General features: G+C 35.1%; 1 protein-coding gene across 3 annotated transcripts in view; it reads left to right on the top strand.

The window, feature by feature from the left end:
- Positions 1 to 18,603, top strand: part of LOC106789772 (forkhead box protein O-like) — an 89,725-nt gene that overhangs the window by 48,477 nt on the left and 22,645 nt on the right. For 2 of the 3 annotated variants that reach the window (XM_014754251.1, XM_014754252.1), the window contains exons 3-8: positions 12,203 to 12,327; positions 12,458 to 12,649; positions 12,805 to 12,938; positions 13,034 to 13,275; positions 13,546 to 13,923; positions 14,091 to 14,409. In XM_014754251.1, the coding sequence (XP_014609737.1) occupies positions 12,203 to 12,327; positions 12,458 to 12,649; positions 12,805 to 12,938; positions 13,034 to 13,275; positions 13,546 to 13,923; positions 14,091 to 14,312 (1,293 nt within the window). In that variant the 3' untranslated portion in view covers positions 14,313 to 14,409. The remainder of the gene's footprint in view (positions 1 to 12,202; positions 12,328 to 12,457; positions 12,650 to 12,804; positions 12,939 to 13,033; positions 13,276 to 13,545; positions 13,924 to 14,090; positions 14,410 to 18,603) is intronic. The other variant, XM_014754253.1, reaches the window with a different exon arrangement.

Below are 18,603 nucleotides of genomic sequence, written 5' to 3' on the forward strand. Positions count from 1 at the left end.
AGTAATAAAATTGCAATAACGTATTGCCCTATTGAATCAATACGATTTCATCGATTTCGAAAATGGTTAATTAATAAAAAAAATGATCGTCTTCTTATAATAATAAAAGAAAAAAGAAATGGAAATAATTATCATCCCAATAACGAGTTTCAAACGATTCAAATTCGACTGTGAATGAACTGAATTAATGAAAAAAAGGGGGGCTGGGGTTGAAGTGTAAGTGGAAGTTGAAAAATTGACGACCCGTAGAGTGGCTTCTTATTTCTTGAGCATTACCGGTTCCTCGGGGAAATTTCATTTGCTAAATTCTATGCGAGAGTCACTTGGTCGGCTCGTAATCGAAACAAAATGAAACAAAATGAAACAAAATGAAATGAAATAGGAGCGAAAGGGACGAAAAAGAGATGCGAACGATGAAGTATCGCATTTCGGATGCTCGAAAGTCCAAGTGGGCTTACAAATCGTACAAATTTTGCTTGGTTCAATGCGAATTCGAAAGAAAAAGAAAAAGGAGGCGGAGTTTGCACCTGGCCGGAGGCAAGGAGCTTCTCGTCACGGTGGTATCTTCCTTGGATATGGATCTAGAAAAGTTCTAAGATATCATTTTCAGATGGAATGTGAAAAATTTTCTTGTCACGCGATCCAATCTTCGTGCATGCAAAAAAAACTCTTCTACCTTTTGGATCCTATATCTGTATAGATGATATCTATCTTAACTTTTAGCATTTTTTTGTATCCATCTATTCCTCCTCCATTTTATCCTCGATCTTTTAATTAACATGATCTCGTGCACGGTTAATTTTCTACTCGAGAGTACCTGGTATTTCATACGTTTAAATATCATCGTTTGGTATTTAGGTGAGAGTACCTCCTAAAGTACTCGTACCCACTGGCGTTTTCTTTCATTTAGATTTATACAGTAATATTCCATTTAATACGTCGATAAATATTGCAACGTTACCAGGGCTTAGCTGATAAGCTATCTTTAATTACACAGTTCTCTTCTTTCTCTTTCTCGATTAATCGAGGAAACGTGCACGCGCTCTGTCGGAGTGTTCTTTTGCGTGGTTATAATAACTTTAAGTGGAAACAACGATGCTCGAATTAACGTGACAAATCTATAAGAGTAGAAAATAACGATTCGTAGATGTACTTTTTAATTTAGAAATAATTATTGGAGATCTAAAATAATATTAAAGAGTAAGCATGATGGAAACAATACGAATAGGACATTTGATTATCATTTCATTAAGATTCGAATGTATTTTTTCCAATCTATTCTTGCCAAGTTTCGATATACTATATAGTTAATACTAGAATACTCATAGTTTTTGGTTTCTATCAGTATAAAGTACAATAGATCCGAGTCAGCATCGATAACTGCAACGACATTGGGTCACCACCACAGTGTATTCATTTCGATGGACAGAAATTTAAGCAACGAATTCCATTCGGCAAGATTCTTTTTCCTGGTTGCCTTGGTTAACCCTACTCTTTCTCTTGTTAGTTGAAAAAGGAAATAAAAGGGCCTCGGCCTCGATACTCCCGACACAAATCGTTCGACGAAAACCTCAGCGTATCCGTCTTTGGGACACCAAAAATATCTACCTTCTTTACCATACATTGAAGTTTCCTCTCTTCTACGATTTTTACTAAAGCCTTTCTTCGAGGAAGATTTGCACAATTCACATATACATAAGAACGTGCATTCTTGCCTAGGTAGTCTTACAATTATCATGCTAATATATGGAAATAAAAGTTTCCTATACTTTTTTTTTTATTCTTTTTCTTTTCTTCCATTCTTCCATCTCTATTGAGTTTCGAAACATATTTAAATAAATTACACCAGTATTATTTACTACAAATTGTAATATTATTTTTCTTAACCGAATCTCTTACAACCGAAGTCTTAGTCTCATTTTATATTTAAAACATATGAAATATTATAAATTAGTAATAAACGTTAGACAAAAATAATGTTTCAATATGTAATTTCTTGTTACATTTCGATGAAAAATAAATCCGTATCGCGACACTCTGACGTTATGAAAGCTTCTTCGAAAAGCTCCACCCTTTGACCAAACCTTTTTCATCATTCTGTCGACGCTAATGACGATCACGTTTAAATCCCATCGAAAAGAAAAATATTTCCTTATGATTTCTTTTCTCTAGGGATAAAGATTGTTCGATTAATTTGATTCAAAATATTAATTTGCTTATAATAATAATTAATAAAAATAGGAAATCGAAAGGGTGATGAGCAGTCAGCCTCGAAAACGTTTATAAATAATGTTTATGTTAAAGGTACTTTTTTTTTGTTCCTGTTAAAAGATATAAGAACACGGTGTATATAGCTTTATCATCGTGATTATCCGATGGATATGATCCAAGAATAAGGGATGAAAGACAAGGATAGAAAAAAAATGATGAAAAGAGAAAGGGGAACGTTATTAACGATAGGAGGACTACTTTACCTTTTTTTTCCTTATCCTCCCGCAAAAATTAACGAGAAGGAAAACACCTTTCCAACCGATTAAGATTTCCGTACCTCACCTTAGCGTCGTTTCGTGCCAAGATTTACGATCATTAATTATAAGAGGGTTGAATCATAAACAGCTATGGAAAAAAGGAAAAAGAAAATTTTTCTTCGAGGCCACGACAAGAGAGAGAGAGAGATGGGGAGAGAGGGAGGTACGAACAAATTTATCCTTGTTTTTTAATTCATCTCCAAACGAATAACAATATTATTTAAAATTTAAATATATACACGTAAGAACATTTGTTCTAATGCAATTCTTATTATCATAATCAAATTAAATTCATTTAAATCTAAACAATTGAATACATAGTTCGATTTTAAAGTAATATATTATACATGTTAAATATTACAATTACTCAATGAAAACGTTTATTTCTATGAACTAGTTTTATCATAATTACACATATGCATAAATATATAGATCGTGTGACACATGCGTCACATTCCAACGTGTTGATATTTCCGAAGAATTTGAATAATATTTTTCAAATGTATCATATAGAGAAAGAAAGAAAAAAATAAAAAAAAATAAAGAATGATATAGATAATAAGGGACTTGGTTTTTTTTTCCCCGTTAAAAAGAGATAAAGAAAGACAAGTGGATATAGATTAAGCGAAGAAGAGGAAGAAAAGGAAAAGACGAAATTGTTATCAATGGTGTCAGGGTCTTATTGCTCGTTCAACCGACTCGACTTTATCCGATCGGTTTGCCTACTGTGATCGTGTTTACGCTTGTTACTACATTTTCTGTCGTCTTAATATATTATTTATAATTATGAAAATAATATATATATATATATATATTCTTTTATATAAAAACAAGTATTTTTATAGAAAAAAATAATTGAACTTGGGCTAATTTTTAGGCTTAGTGTTAATGATCGATTTTGAACAAAATTATTCAAGTCCACGTGTATGTTACGTGTGTTCTTCTGTCATCCAAGTTCATAAATGGTAGATTATTATTACCGTGCTACAGTACATACTATTTCTAATGGTAGTTTCTTTTTTTTATCGGCGGAAAGTTTCACTCTTACCGAGATTAGATTTACCAGATTACGATCCCGTTTCGTATATCGGATACTCGTCAATCGATTTCAGGACGTATGTGTATGTAAACCCTTACAACTTGTCCACGCCTACAAATAATAAATAACCGAGTAATAATATACCATATACACCTGTTCTTTTTCTCTCTCTCTCTCTCTCTCCGTTATCCGTTCGATCGATCGATGGATCAATGGAGGGATCAATCGATCTATCGTTAATCGATCATTGTCGTCGCGAAATACCAAAGTTATCCAAAAGTTTCGTTAGTTCGTTCATTCTTCCACTTGAAATTATTTATATTCTATTCCTCTTTTTTTTTTTCTTTTTTTAGACAGAAATGCGAAGACGAGTGTATCGGCACGTGTTGGTTTTTATTAATTCGAGATTTCTTTTCTTATCATTTCTCTAACTCTCTATGATACCTTTATCGCATGAAACTTGTTAGCGTTAGATCTGGGCGTTTTTGTTTCAACAGTTATTATCAACATTATCATACACACTACAATTTTAAACCAAATTCTGTGTCTCCATTCTATTTTGTGATTTTTCATTTTAAAGTATACACCAAATTTTGAATTGCATTAATTGTACTATTTGGAAAATTGATAATTGATGATAAATGTAGTGTTAGAATTAAATTAAAAGATTTTCACAAATGTTCTTTCCTTAAAAAAGTTTCAAACTTGGAAAGTTTTCTTGGTCGTCCAATAGGAGAATCGATCAGATGCATTTATAGAAAATTTACAGCAAATTTACTTTAAAGGGCAATATTCGAAGGCACTCGCGTCACTTTTGTATACGATCCACGGAAAAAGAGGATATGAAGAAGACGATGAAGAAGACGAAGAAGAAGGAAGAGGAGAATAAGTAGGAATAGGAGGAGGAGGAGGAGGAGGTGGAGCAGTGGAAAAGGCTTTCGCTCAAATTAGATCCGGGAGTCTCGGCACCGTCGAGACTTCTATCTCTGTCTCTATCTTTCTATCTCGTAGTTACGCCGATTTGCCCGCAATTTATACGTCGCAGATATTTTTGCGCAATTTGTGCCGGTTATGAGGACATGGAAGTCGCCGCGATGCTTTTCCATCCTTGGAAAATATAAGCCGAATTTATCGCGTCAGACAATTCCACAGAAAGATGCTTCTTCTTTATTTTACACTTTTCCGAGATCTCTCTATCATCCAATGGAATAATATCTATTATTCGTCATAGTATCGCTTTGCTCTTTCCTCGACACTGTAACCCCCTAAGGATATTACTTTCTATATCTTTTTCTTCAATTATTTTAAATATTCACGATCCTCTCATAAAAAAAAAGAAAAAAGAATTAGATATTAGAAAAATTGATAGCCCATTTATCTTCGTCTGCATATATAATGCATATATATGTATATATATAATATATGCGTTAGAGAAAGATAGGACGAAATTTGTTTCTTAAAAATCTATGATATCTTTGCGAAGAGATCGATGCATAAATGTTAGAGTTTTGGTTGTAACCGCGTTTCAAAGTTTTCCCAACGATAAAAGACGTAACTCGAACGGGTCAGAAATCATCGTTCTGATATTTCGAGCGTTAGCGAGGAAGTAGGAAGAAGAAGCGAAGGAAGTGGGTGGAAAGGAAAGAGAAAAGTGGGTGGTAGTCGTTTTCGAGACAACTGGAAAAGTGGAAAGGCGAATAGCTAGCTCGGACACCTTCACCCTTCTTCTTCTTCTTCTTCTTCTTCTTATTCTTATTCTTATTCCCTTCCTTTTTGAGAATGACGACCACCAAAAGCCCCCCGCAACCCCTCGCCTTTCAAAACCCGTTCCTTTGGAAGGTTTTCCTTTCCAAGGCAACCTCAAGCCACCCCTTGGCTTCGGAGGAGTGGTAATTCACGCGAACCCATGATGGATGCTCTCGACGCCCACGCGGCGTCGCGACGCCTGGGCCAACGTCTTCGAATTTTCCTAACCGTTACCAAAGACCATCCTTCTCTTTCTTCTTCGTTTAGAATGGATTAACCACCGAAATCTCTCGCCCACGCTACCTAACTTATCCTTTCTTTATTTCCTAACATTTTTATATTCCTCTTCTCTATACTAACTCCTGCTGGAATCGTTTTATTTGAAACCATATATGTATATGTAATATATCCTCCTCCTGATCGTTCAAATATGTATAAACGGAGATAAGTATTTTATAAATATATATATATATTTATTTGTTCAGTGTTTTTTGTAGAAATAATTAAATATCAATATCGAATCATATAGCATCCTCATGATCAGTTTATTAAATTGCATCATGATTATAAATTAATTCAGGATAAATACACCCGGAATCATATTTTCATAATATTAATCGTCAATTTTGAAATATTGACAATCGTTTGTATTAATCGATCACTTAGAATATAAAAAAAAAAAAAACACAAAAACGTTGTCAAATGAAAAGATTTATATTACTAGAGACTTTAGTGACAGTTTATATTTTATCAATTCTTTCATTCAAGTTTTCAATTAAAAAACTATTGATTTTTTGCAACCTTTGTACAGTCAGTATATACTGCAGCCTTTTAAATTTTATTCAATGGGCTAAATAAACTTATTATTTAAATCAACAAGACATGTTTTTGATAAACAGATTATTATAATAAATTAAATAAATTTGCCTAATTCCTTTAATTAACTTAATCAAATAAAAAAAATTGATTAAACTAAATAATATTGAAATAATATTTATACTAATATAATCATTATTTAAATGTGAAAAGATAGAAAAAGAAAGAGATATCAATTATCTCCCCTGTACCTATGTAATGATATATACTTTGAGAATTTTCTTCTTTACGATTAAGAGACTAAAAAAGCAACGTTTCGAAATGTTGCTCAATGTCGATGAAGAAATCAATTACAACGTCGGCACACTCCTATCATAGGATTCTAACATCCACATAGAAAATTGTTCAGCTTCCGCGAGATTAAAATATACCGTTTCTTTCTTTATCTCCCCCCCCCCCCAACAATTCTTCCCTTTTTCGAATCGTCTTAGAAGATCTTTCAAAGAAAAAGTATTAGAGAGAGAGAGAGAGAGAGAGAGAGAGAGAGAGAGAGAAAGAGAGAGAAGATTGGAGAAAAGATTTGTAATTCCTAGCGCTTCTTTTACTTAGACGATCGGTATCGCTGACGGAAGTTATACTCCTGTTTTTCCAATGGTTTCCGAAACACTTTATTGGACTAACATATATAAATTTGATAGCGCGGATGAGAAGTTAAGAGAAAAAAGATAAAGAACATTTTTTCTAACATTTATTTCTACAATTTTTTTTCATCGTGAAATTATTTTTAAATTACGCAAAGGTCTTGACAAATCATATAGATTAAAATAGATAAAAAAAAAAAAAAAGAAGAAGTTAGAAAAAGACGATATATATAAAATAAAATCAACGATCGGTGTAGTTAAAGAAAAATGTTAAGGAAATTGATCGAAGTTGTTAACGTAAATACCTATGCGAATCGGAAATTGGGATTAGCAAGTTGGCTCGTTCACTGTTTCTCCCTTAACTCTCTCTCTCTCTCTCTCTCTCTCTCTCTCTCTCTCTCTCTCTATCTCTCTATCTCTCTTTATCTTTCTCTATTTTATTCTTTCTTTTTCCTAACCTTCCTGTCGTCTGTCCTTCTTCCGTCTCGTCCCCGTCTCGCTTCCGGTTTAGCACGACGTTTGGCTGCCAGTCCGGATTTCTGATTTGAGTGCTCCCAATCGAGTGGAATTCGTTTTATAGTAGTCTCCGATCTTCTCTTCTACCCCCTTCAACGAATTAACCCGAGTCACCTTTCCCACTATCTTCCAAATAAACTCTTTCCCTCAATATCTTTCTTTTTCTTTTTTCTATCTTTTACTACATTTGTATATTACTTTTTTTGTTACTCTCTTTCATTTATTATTTTAAATACTAATATAATACTTCTTTGATCAGACCACGTAGAGATTATTGGGTGCATATGTATAACAAATATATTTTTTACAAATTATCATAAAATATATTGACATGATCGCGCGAATTCGCGTGCGATGTGTCGAGAAATTCGAATGATATTATTATTTAAATGAGAAATTATTATCGGTTACTATACGTATACACTGAATGTTTGTTTGCCCATTGGAACGTGAAAATCGAATGAAACGAGTAGTATGTGGTCGTTTTAAGCGTGGGATGATATGCGTATAGAATTTTGTTACCCGCGTGTATTCGATCCTACTTAGGTAAATGCTTTTTACGAAATTGACCTCGTCGTTGTCATCGTTGTCAATGAAATTGAATTAATGTGTACCGAGATGTTCCTACGGATTACTGGGATGGTCTTGTTTGATTGTTTCGCTGCGATACTTTTTTTACTGCAAAAAAAAAAAAAAAGGAAAAAAACCTCCAAAGACTTATTAAATTCTTTTTTCTAAAGAACAACCTTTTTTTTATTCGCAAGAATTAATAGAAACATATTTGTGTAGAAATGTAAAAAGAAAATAAATTATAGGAAGAAAAATCGTAGAAAATTATTGTTCTATGGTAATTCATTTTGTTTTTTTCTTTTTTTTTTTTTTKTACTGTTTTCTATGACAAACAAAATTTTTCTACACGTGCTTCAAGGCAAACCGCAAAATCCGTGTATGATTTTAAAATTAGTAGTTTCCTTCGTAGGAGACAGAAGCTCGCGTTTACCAGTTATGACAAGACTAAAGCCACATCCGTTAAAAACGAAAATAGAGCCATCACTTTCCGTTTTGGTTATTTTTATTTTTTTATTTTCGTTCTTATTTGTTCCCTCGATAATAGTACAAGATTTGCTTCCTCTTTCGATACTTCGAAATCATTTAACCCTCCTTAACTCAAAATTTGTTTTTTAATGTTCGAAATGAAACAAAATAAATAAGATTGAAAAAATATATACTTAAATATTAGATTGTCAGCTGTGATCGAAATTAATAACTATTAAAACTACGTCAATAAATATGTAATGTTTAAATCAATATATATATATATGTCTAAATAATCTGAAATATAAAGAGAGTGTATTAAAATATTAAAATAATTGTAAATTAATCGAAAAAAATGTGTATTGTAATTTAGAAACACTGAGTATATGTTCGGAGCACCGTCCCCTTTGAAATCCACCTTTGCAATGAAGACGTTGTTCTCTATCAAATTACTTTTATTAAATATTGTTTATATGCCCTTCCAAAACGTTGCGCATGTGTATAAAGGTAATAATGTATTTAATCAATAAAATTTAGGATTAAAACGTTCTGATTTTAGTATTTTTATCTATTTTATGCAATTATTTAACCGCTCATGCGCAGTGATGACTTTGTAGGGGAAATTTATCCGTAATATTATATTTTAATGCGATTATATAAAAGAATTAAATAGCGTTACAAAGGGAGGGAGATGAGAAAGGGTTATTAATATAATCATAAAAGAGAAAAGTAAAGAGAAAAGTATAGAGAAAGAAATGAGTTTCTTTGAAAGATCAATCGAATTCACATCTGATCGTTGTTCGATTTATCCCTAGGTTCGATAGGTACCTACTTATATGGAATAGTGTATACGTGTGTGTAATGTGTATTAAAAATTGAGGCTCTCGTGCACGAGTCATCTAACGACCATCGTCCATTATTCAAAGCCATGAGTTCTCCGTTAGCCAATGCTCTTTCGAACATCGCGAATTCTCTATGACGAGTCTACTAGTTTCGATGAAACGTAAAAGGAAGGAATAAAAAGAAGGAAATTACCATTTTTCTTCGCGTTCTTAAACCGATATCGATCGAGTAACGTTAACTAAGTGAAAGATACCAATGAAAGAACAATCAATTATTATTAAATCATATTATATGGAATTATAGTACATATAGTGACAGAAAAATGAACAATATTTGTGTGTGTGTGTGAACGAAATTTTAAAAAATAATAATAAAGTTAGAATATTTAGATAAAGGATACGCGTTTAAATGCTTTCTATTTCTACCTCCCTCCCACCCCCTCTCAATCTATCTATCTATCTATCTCTATCTCTCTCTTTCACGCTTTATACTTGAACCAAACCATTTCGACGAGCCTTGGTCAGCATCCTCCGGGGCAAGTACCGTTGTGTCTGAAGAGTCTAGACAAGAGAATGAGAGAGAGAGAGAGAGAGAGAGAGAGAGAGAGATATGGGAGAGTGAGGGGATGGGTGGGAGGGAAGGAGTTCACAAAAGTCCGGACGTGGACCGAGCTTATTCGCACTTTTGTACGTACGTTGAACGTTCAACGATCTCTCGCTCCCTTATCGTCTTCTTCTGAACAATGGAAAAGGACAAGTATGCACCATAAATTGCGCGTTATACAGTTTGGAAACCCCGTGATAACTTGGTCCCTCTATCTATTTCTCTCTCTCTCTCTCTCTCGTTATCCACCCTTCCCATTCGACGACCGTTTCCGCGAATTTTATAGGGATTTTGACGAAAGTACCAGAGTTTATCGGTAACCACCACCACCACCACTACGAGAGTTTCTTTCGAATCCATACGAAAGAAATTCGACTGATTTTGTAAGATAATTTGGAGAGATAATATTTATCCGTTTTGATTTGATTGGATGAAAAAACAAAAACAAATGAACAATAAATTTGATTGAACGTTAGATAAACATGAAAAGTATGATGAACGAGCCAATCGAAATAATAATTTGATTTGAAAAAATCTAAGTTATATTGGTCATTTAATACACGTTACTTTAACAACCCGATTATTTATGCGAATATTATCGATAAATAGTTTAGAATATTAATTTCATTAGAATTCATATGATTTGTTTCTTTCTTGCACTCGTAGTAGAATTGAATGTAGTCGTTACCTTAAACAGTATAAGAAAGATAGATAGAGATAGAAATAGAGATAGAGATAGAGATAGAGAGGGAGGTAAAAATCAGAATGGTGGCGCCAAAACCGTCTAGATTTTCTTCCTAACGTAGCGCCGATAAATGCAGGGGAAACGATGGGGTTGTAAAGTCCCGATCACATAGTGACTCTCGCAACTGGATGACGACTGGAATGGTTCTATCGTTATACTCTATATACATTCGGAAAGTAAGAAAAGAAGCTACCCCTGATAAGAATAGAAAAAGAAAGAAAGATACATATGTACGTACGCATACATGTATATATATATATATAGTACATATGCATATATAATAGGACGAAAAAGATTTCGGGGAGGGTTAAAGAAAACGAAGGAACCGATCGTAAATTCGCGTAACTCTCGATCGATAAATTCTTCAACGATTTTCTCCTACCCCCTCCTTCCCAACCCCCTCATACCTGTTTCTTTTTTTTTATTCTTACATCTGTGTATATAGTGGTAATGTAGGAAGATTGGTGATAACAGTGGTGGCTCGGTGATTCGATCAAGTTCGCAAAACTCCTGCTTCAATTTTCATATCCAAATTAACGATCAGCAATTTATTTCTTCCGCGATTGTCTAAGAATATAATCTAACTTTCCCTGATATTATTTAACGTATATATATATATATATATATATATATATAAGGGATACTTTCATATTAGGGCAGAAAGCTTTCGGAAATTTTTCGAGAATGGAGTACCCGAGTCGTAGCCGATTCAATTTGCCTAATGAAGAAAGCGANCTTTCCCTGATATTATTTAACGTATATATATATATATATATATATATATATATATATATATATATATATGTGTGTATTCACGTGTAGGTATGTATGTTAGCAACAGCTAAGCATTTCGAGAGAATATAAACGTCTTTGGTGAATTATAGGGAAAAATCGGATGGATGGATGGATGGTATGAGGAGAGACAGGCGTTTACGATGCCGAAAATGGATGTTAGAAAAGTGATTCTTAGTTATCGCTGTCGTGATTCGCTGTGAAATTTCTCTATCTATCTGTCTCTCTTTCTCATAGTCGCAATTCTCGTTCTCTTTACAGTCGCGAATGTAGTACGTTTACCAGGGTGTATCATTCGTAGGAAAGAGAAACGAAAGGAAATTGTTATAGTTTCTCAGTGATACTTTCATATTAGGGCAGAAAGCTTTCGGAAATTTTTCGAGAATGGAGTACCCGAGTCGTAGCCGATTCAATTTGCCTAATGAAGAAAGCGAGGGACGAACTAGGCGAGCCGATAAAATGTTACCTCTCTCTCTCTCTCTCTCTCTCTCTCTCTCTCTCTTTCTCTCTCCCTCTTCTTTCTCTCTCTCTCTTCTTTCTCTCTTACTTTTTATTCTTTCTCTTTTTATCTCTCTTTCTCACTCTTCTACTACTATTTCTGCCTTCGAATCGATTCCGTTTCGTGCCTTTGACAAAGTAATTGCGTTTCTATATTCGATATACGCATGTGTGTCCTTCCTGTATTTTACTGTTTTATTTCTTTTCTTTTTTCCCTTTTTTTCTTCTTTTATTTTTCTATACTATTAACAGATAGAAAGAACAAAGTTTGCTTCGAGCACGATTAGTAAAAGAGGAGAGAACATATGGTCCGATTTCATGTCGCGATTTATTTACAAAAAAAATCTAATACGTGATTTATATATTAATAGATTGTATATTAGTGATATTTCTTTTTCAGAATTCCATAAGACACAATTTGTCGTTGCATTGCAAATTTATGCGAGTACAGAACGAGGGTACTGGAAAGAGTTCATGGTGGATGATCAATCATGACGCTAAGCCGGGAAAATCACCTCGGCGTAGGTGAGTTAATCATAAATGATCATTATTAATTTTCTATATGAAAAAATGAATATATTCGAGATATATAAGTTACAAATCTGCGCTGCTAATACAATAGTAATAAAAAAAATATAATACATAAAAAAAAAAGAGCAACGTCGATGGAAACGAGCAAATTTGAGAAAAGACGTGGCCGAGTAAAGAAGAAGGTCGAAGCATTGAGAAATGGAGTTTTGCAAGCTGATGCTACACCAAGCCCAAGTAGCAGCGTCAGCGAGAGTTTGGACCTTTTCTCTGACAGTTCACTTCATCCGAGTGGATATCAACTTTCACCGGACTTACGGTAAGACACATTGGCGAAAAGAAACGATAGATCGATACCTTCCTTCCTTCCTTCCTTTCTATCTACCTACCTACTTACTTGCTTCTTTATAACGATACCCTTTTCGAAAGAACAACTTTTACCCTAAAATAAAAAGAATATCTTTCTCCATAAAGACCTCGAACATCGAGCAACGCGTCCTCTTCGGGTCGATTGAGTCCCATTCCGGCAGGAAGCCAGATTGGACGCGTCCTCGAGGAACCAGACTGGACGCCAACCTATGCATCTTCCTATAGTCCGGAACAATTAGGTTTGTAGTTCCCATTGATAAGTATTCTCACGTTATCACCATACGCATCGATACTGATCGATTTGATCCACCCTTATCTAACTTTTGTTATACAGATACGATCCTGGCTGGTAGCCTCGCGGAAACTATGAAACTAGAGTCCTTTCAAATGTATCAGACATCACCCCCAAATCATCAGCAACAAACTGGTCCACCGCCTTCTTATTTCGAGACACAATACCAAAGGACCACCAGTGCACTTCGTAACGCTGCATCTTTTGGACTTCCACCTACGCCTCAGCCGAGAAACCAACAGAGTTGTCCGATACATCGTTTACAAGCTTGCGCTTGTCAGGTGGTAAATATATTTTATATTTCTTAATGTTTGCACATTAGTCAAAGGATTAAAAACGTTTGAAAATCATTAGAAAAATACATACAAAATTCGTAGTGCTGTGTAGACTTATGTATATCGAAAAGAAAGTCAATTTGTTTTAACAATTGCATCTATATATGATTTAAGCTACTTTTTATCGAATATTTGTTAATAGTACGTAACAGTATTTATTTTTAATCGAATGGTCTTGCATGTGAATCACGTAAATATTGTTTTGTATGAAACGTTTAGAACCTGAGTCCAGTTTCCGGAATGTCACCGTCGTATCAGCAAAGCGAACCAAGCCCAACGACACTCAGTACCAGTCAACAGCAAACGATTCAATATATGATTCAAAATCAACAACGGCAGCAACAACAACAACGACAACAGCAACAGCAGCAGCAACAACAGCAGCAGCAGCAGCATCAGCAGCAGCAGCAGCAACAACAGCAAACACAAAATGGACCACCTGGTTCGAGTCCACCGAACACCCCCACGTCATGCGAATCGACACCAAGTACAATGATGGGACAATTAATGGGTGCCCTAAACAACTCGGCTCTTCTCGACGATCTCAACATTAACATCGAAACGTTGCACGGTGGATTTGATTGCAACGTCGAAGAGGTTCGTTCATTTTTCGCATATATTACACATTATTTATATTTATTCTGAAATAAATGATTAGCAATAGGAGTAAAATAATGATAATAATTGATATACTGTTTTATAGTACTCATTTAGTTGATTAAATATCAATAATGCATTAGAATATTGTATTTTGTTAATGATAGGTAATAAATCACGAATTGTCGATGGACGAAACGTTGGATTTCAATTTCCAACAAGGTGTAATGGGTACTGCTGCGATTCAAGTGAGCGACAGCAATATCGGGCAAAATGGTCTCGTTACTCAAAACAATGGCGTCGTCACGACAACCGGAAATGCACCCGCGGGAGTTTACATGAGCACCAATGCAGCGACTCCCGCGGCACCACCTTCTTGGGTTCACTAGCAGTGGACCCCTCTGCCCTCGACACCACCTTTGTCCTTACCAATTCCATCGTCGGATGGGTGGGATAACTATTGCGGGATGTCAGAGGGACAACTCGGTGAGTTACTTTTTTATTATATTTATTTTTCTATCAAAAAAAAAAAAAAAGAAAAAAAAGAAAAAAAAACAAAAGAAAAAATCTTTCACATTTTTCAATACAAATATTTTGTTCAATTATTTTTAGGATGTTTTTTTTCTTGTTTGCCGATCCAATCGTCTTCCATAACATTTTCCATTGAATTTAGTTTTTATTAACAACAAATAATAAAAATCAACATTCACGATTCGACGACTCCTGGTAAAAAAGAGAAAAAAAAAGTCTTCTTAGGTTCCGTTTCGTAAACATAATACGGGAAATATCCAATCGAACGATATATTTTTCGACAAGCATCGGACAAACGACAATCGATATATTCGAAAGGTATGATGGAGATACCCTTTAATGCCGGTCGCGTCCATGCAGAATAATATTTGCACTCTCTTTCGAGCCATAACAATGGTCTCGCGAACGGTGTTTAATAAACCGTGTCAGAGTTATACCACCGTTTTGTATACCAGTTCGTACGTGCCGTCACATTTATATATCATACTGCCACCTGTTTTGTTCGATATCATTGTTGACTTGTGCACTACGTATGCATTTCTCGCTGAGCATGAGCTCAATGCGCGGGATCGAGATCTATCCAATTATTTTCATCATTCTCTCACATACGTTTCATCCTTCGAAATCAAAAGATATCGCACGTTCTTTCTATTGCGTATCGACGTAAATATATCTATGTATCTTGATATTATCTATATATATATATATATATATATATATGTATAATAAACAAAATATTATATAATAGTTAATATCGATGAGAAGCATGTGGATATTCGTATACTGAGAATTGTTTATTAAACCGAAAGAAATTACAATTTTGTTCTTCTTTTTTAGAAAGGGGTAGAGAGAGAAAGAGAAGAATAATAATTTTGATATTTTAAATAAAGAATTAAAAATACTGATATAGATACAGATAATAAATACGTTAGATGAAATTTTATGAAAGCGAGGTAGAACGAAGAGAAAAAAAATGCAATAAAAATAGATATCATACGTAACACCGTTTGATATCGTTACTACCTTTTTACAGAATTCGTTTCTACGGCAAGGATAGCAGCAGCAGCAGCAGCAGCCCTTAAACACGACGTTTATTACATATTCGCGGAGAGAGAATACTTTTTGTCATTTGGTATCGCGTTGATTACGATAACAGGAATGTTACGGCCTTTGCCTTTTTCGAAAAAGCTCAGTGCAATTATTCTGCAAGACTTGCGATAGAAGTTACCCAAGAGAGGGAGGAAGTGGGTGAGAAAGGAAAAGAGAAGGAAAGATAGAGGGAGAGTCCTTTTTACGCAATCGCTTGTAGGGAATAAAAGAAAGGTAGAGAAAACGAATGAACGAACGAACGAATGAACGAACGAATGAATGAACGAACGAATGAACGAACGAATGAACGAACGACAGTCCCTCTTCGCAAAAATGAGTTTCGTCGGTGTATGGAACGCATGTAACGAAACCTCCGGCTAAAATAATTCGCGCTTCGCTCCTTTTAATCTTTGCCGTATACACACACACACACAAGTAGACCTGTGCTTCGCGTGTAATTACGGTTTTATCCTCGGCATCTCGACTCGGTGGTACGGTACCTACCTCGCGGCTTCCCAATGCAAATGGAAATGAAAATGGAGAAAGAAAGTAGTACGCGAGAAGATAAAGGATTATCAACATTTGCATTACGTGTCGCTAAATCTCTCGACAATGTGCTATCGTTCAAATCGTCATCGATAACAAAGAAACGATAACAATAGACTTTTTTTACGTGCTTTTCCCCAATTTTCCCCTTTTTTCTTATTGCATAATGTTGAATTGACCAAGGTGGTATATACAAAGTGTGGTATATCATTCGCTAAAAGAGCTACGAGTTAAACGAAAAAAAAACTCGCTGATTTATTTGATATCTTTTACACAAGAAACACGCGGATGCAACAATGTTGAAGTGCTTTTCGCAGGACGCCTCGTTTGAAAACCTATTACAACGTGTATTTATGTATAATACTTAAGTAGCAACGAATTCGAAGCGAGAAAAATCGCTTCGTTGATTCGCGTTAAATTAGTGCCTATACACTTCCTCCCCTCTCCCTCCAGCCCGGCAAACTTTTCTACGAGTCAGACGTTATTTACACAGAACGATATCGGCCCGGGATATAGATATTAGCTTTTAGGAAAATATTATATTTTTTACTGGTTGGTAGACGTAGTAAAAAAAAATATTGGCCCTGTGCGTTATGTGTTCGGCGGGTATATTACTGCCCCCGGCATATTTCAACAATTTATTCCGCGTAGATACATACGCGACAAGATATTTTTTTTTTTTTCGCTACGTTTTACCCCCGTTCCACCACCACCACCACCACCACAACCACGACCATCCCGCACCCCTTCATCTCTCCACCATTTCTCTATCTCTTTCGTTCGTAATTTTCTTTCGTAATTTTGTATACAGATTACAACAACTCGCGTGTATGTTACAAGAAGAAGGGTGGACGTGCGTTTAAACAAATTTTTAAGAAAATATAATTATCGATAATAAATATATCTAATATTAATGGAAAAATATTAACGCGTATACGCGTTTGTGTGTAACGTGTACGAAAATAATTGGAGTGATCTTTAGATGATAACTAAAAAGGGAAAATCTATTTTATTGTAGTAGAATGATGATAAGAAAGGTGCGCGAAGGAATCTGAAGTAGCGTAGAGAGGAAAAGGGAAACACTTAAACGAAACTGCAGGAGTCTGAAAGTCAGCATCTATTCGGCAGACGTCACTGGCGCCAGCGGACTACCTTAAACCCTCTCCTCCTCCTCCTTTTTCCGCCCACCACGCCGGCAATCTCATTCCCCAAAAGCGTCGCAAGAATTATAAAGTTGGGTGAAGGAGTGAGCAAAGGAAAAAGTAGGAAAGAAGGAAAAAGTAGGAAAGAATGAAAGAAAGAAAGAAAAGGACAAGGATAGAAGAGGGACTTCTTGCCTCAACCGGGCTCGGAACTCCTGTCAGCCGAGTCACCTCCGAACTACTCTCTCACCCTCCCTCTTTCCATCCCTCTTTCCATCCCTCTTTCCATCCCTCTTTCCATCCCTCTTTCCATCCCTTTTTATTCTCACTCCGAAGTTTCCCTCAGGAAAGGAGCCAATCTCTTCTACATTTTCGTTACGGTTTCGAATTTTGACCACGAGCTTCTTGTGTTTATCGAGAATCTGTTCTTCTTCATATAGGTTACATTTCTACAGGCTGTTTCAGAATAATTATTTCTTATTTTTAAATAGGACAAAATGAAATAGAAAAAAAAAGAAAGGAAAGGAAAGGAACGAATCCTTTATTCGTAATTTCTATCTGGAACGTTTATTTTGTTGTTATTTTTACAACAAATGGTCATTATCTTGACCATTCGCGAGGGATAGATAGATAATAAGTAAAATTGATTTACGTACGTGAGCGGGTAATGGTGTACCGATCGAATGTATATCGTTCTATTTATCTATCTATCTATCTATCTATCTATCTATCTATCGTTAACCTTGAGCTTATAATTTTCCTTCTTTCATGTGTTATATACGTATATCGGCTAACTCCACGCGTCGTTGCAGACTTAATCACCGTTATTATTTTTCACGGGATCTCTCGCTACTGTTATAATGTGATAACGATGATCGTTGGTCATGGCCAATTAACTTTCTATGGTACGGAAAGTATAAGTATAATATAGGTACGTTTGATCGTGTTCATCCGAGCGTATGCTTTTACGACACAGACGGAGACAATCGTTTCGGATCGCGATTCCAAAAGTTTCTCTGGCTAATGAGCTTTCATCCGCTTTCATCCACTTTTATAACTCCTAAATTTAGATTTTCTCTGATTTTCCTATTAAATACGATATATTTCTAATCCATTTTTTTTCTCTCCTTTTCATTCGAGACAAGAAACAAATAAAATAATCTTTTTTTTACGTTGCAATCGGTTGAAGAAATGTTGATGAGGTGACAATTTAGAGGGATTTTATAACGGAATGACAATAGTTTCAGTCGTTGATTCTTTCTTTGGTCTTTGAACGACCGCGTACGACTATTCGTACTTTCTCTTTCTTTCTTTCTTTCATTCTTTTTGTCACGTTTTGTCGTAGCTTCCGTAGCTGTTTCTCGTGTCTGTG

Source organism: Polistes canadensis, unplaced genomic scaffold (genome assembly GCF_001313835.1).
Source record: "Polistes canadensis isolate GaletaPanama2010 unplaced genomic scaffold, ASM131383v1 scaffold_203, whole genome shotgun sequence".
In the NCBI taxonomy this organism is placed as follows: Eukaryota; Metazoa; Arthropoda; class Insecta; order Hymenoptera; family Vespidae; genus Polistes; species Polistes canadensis.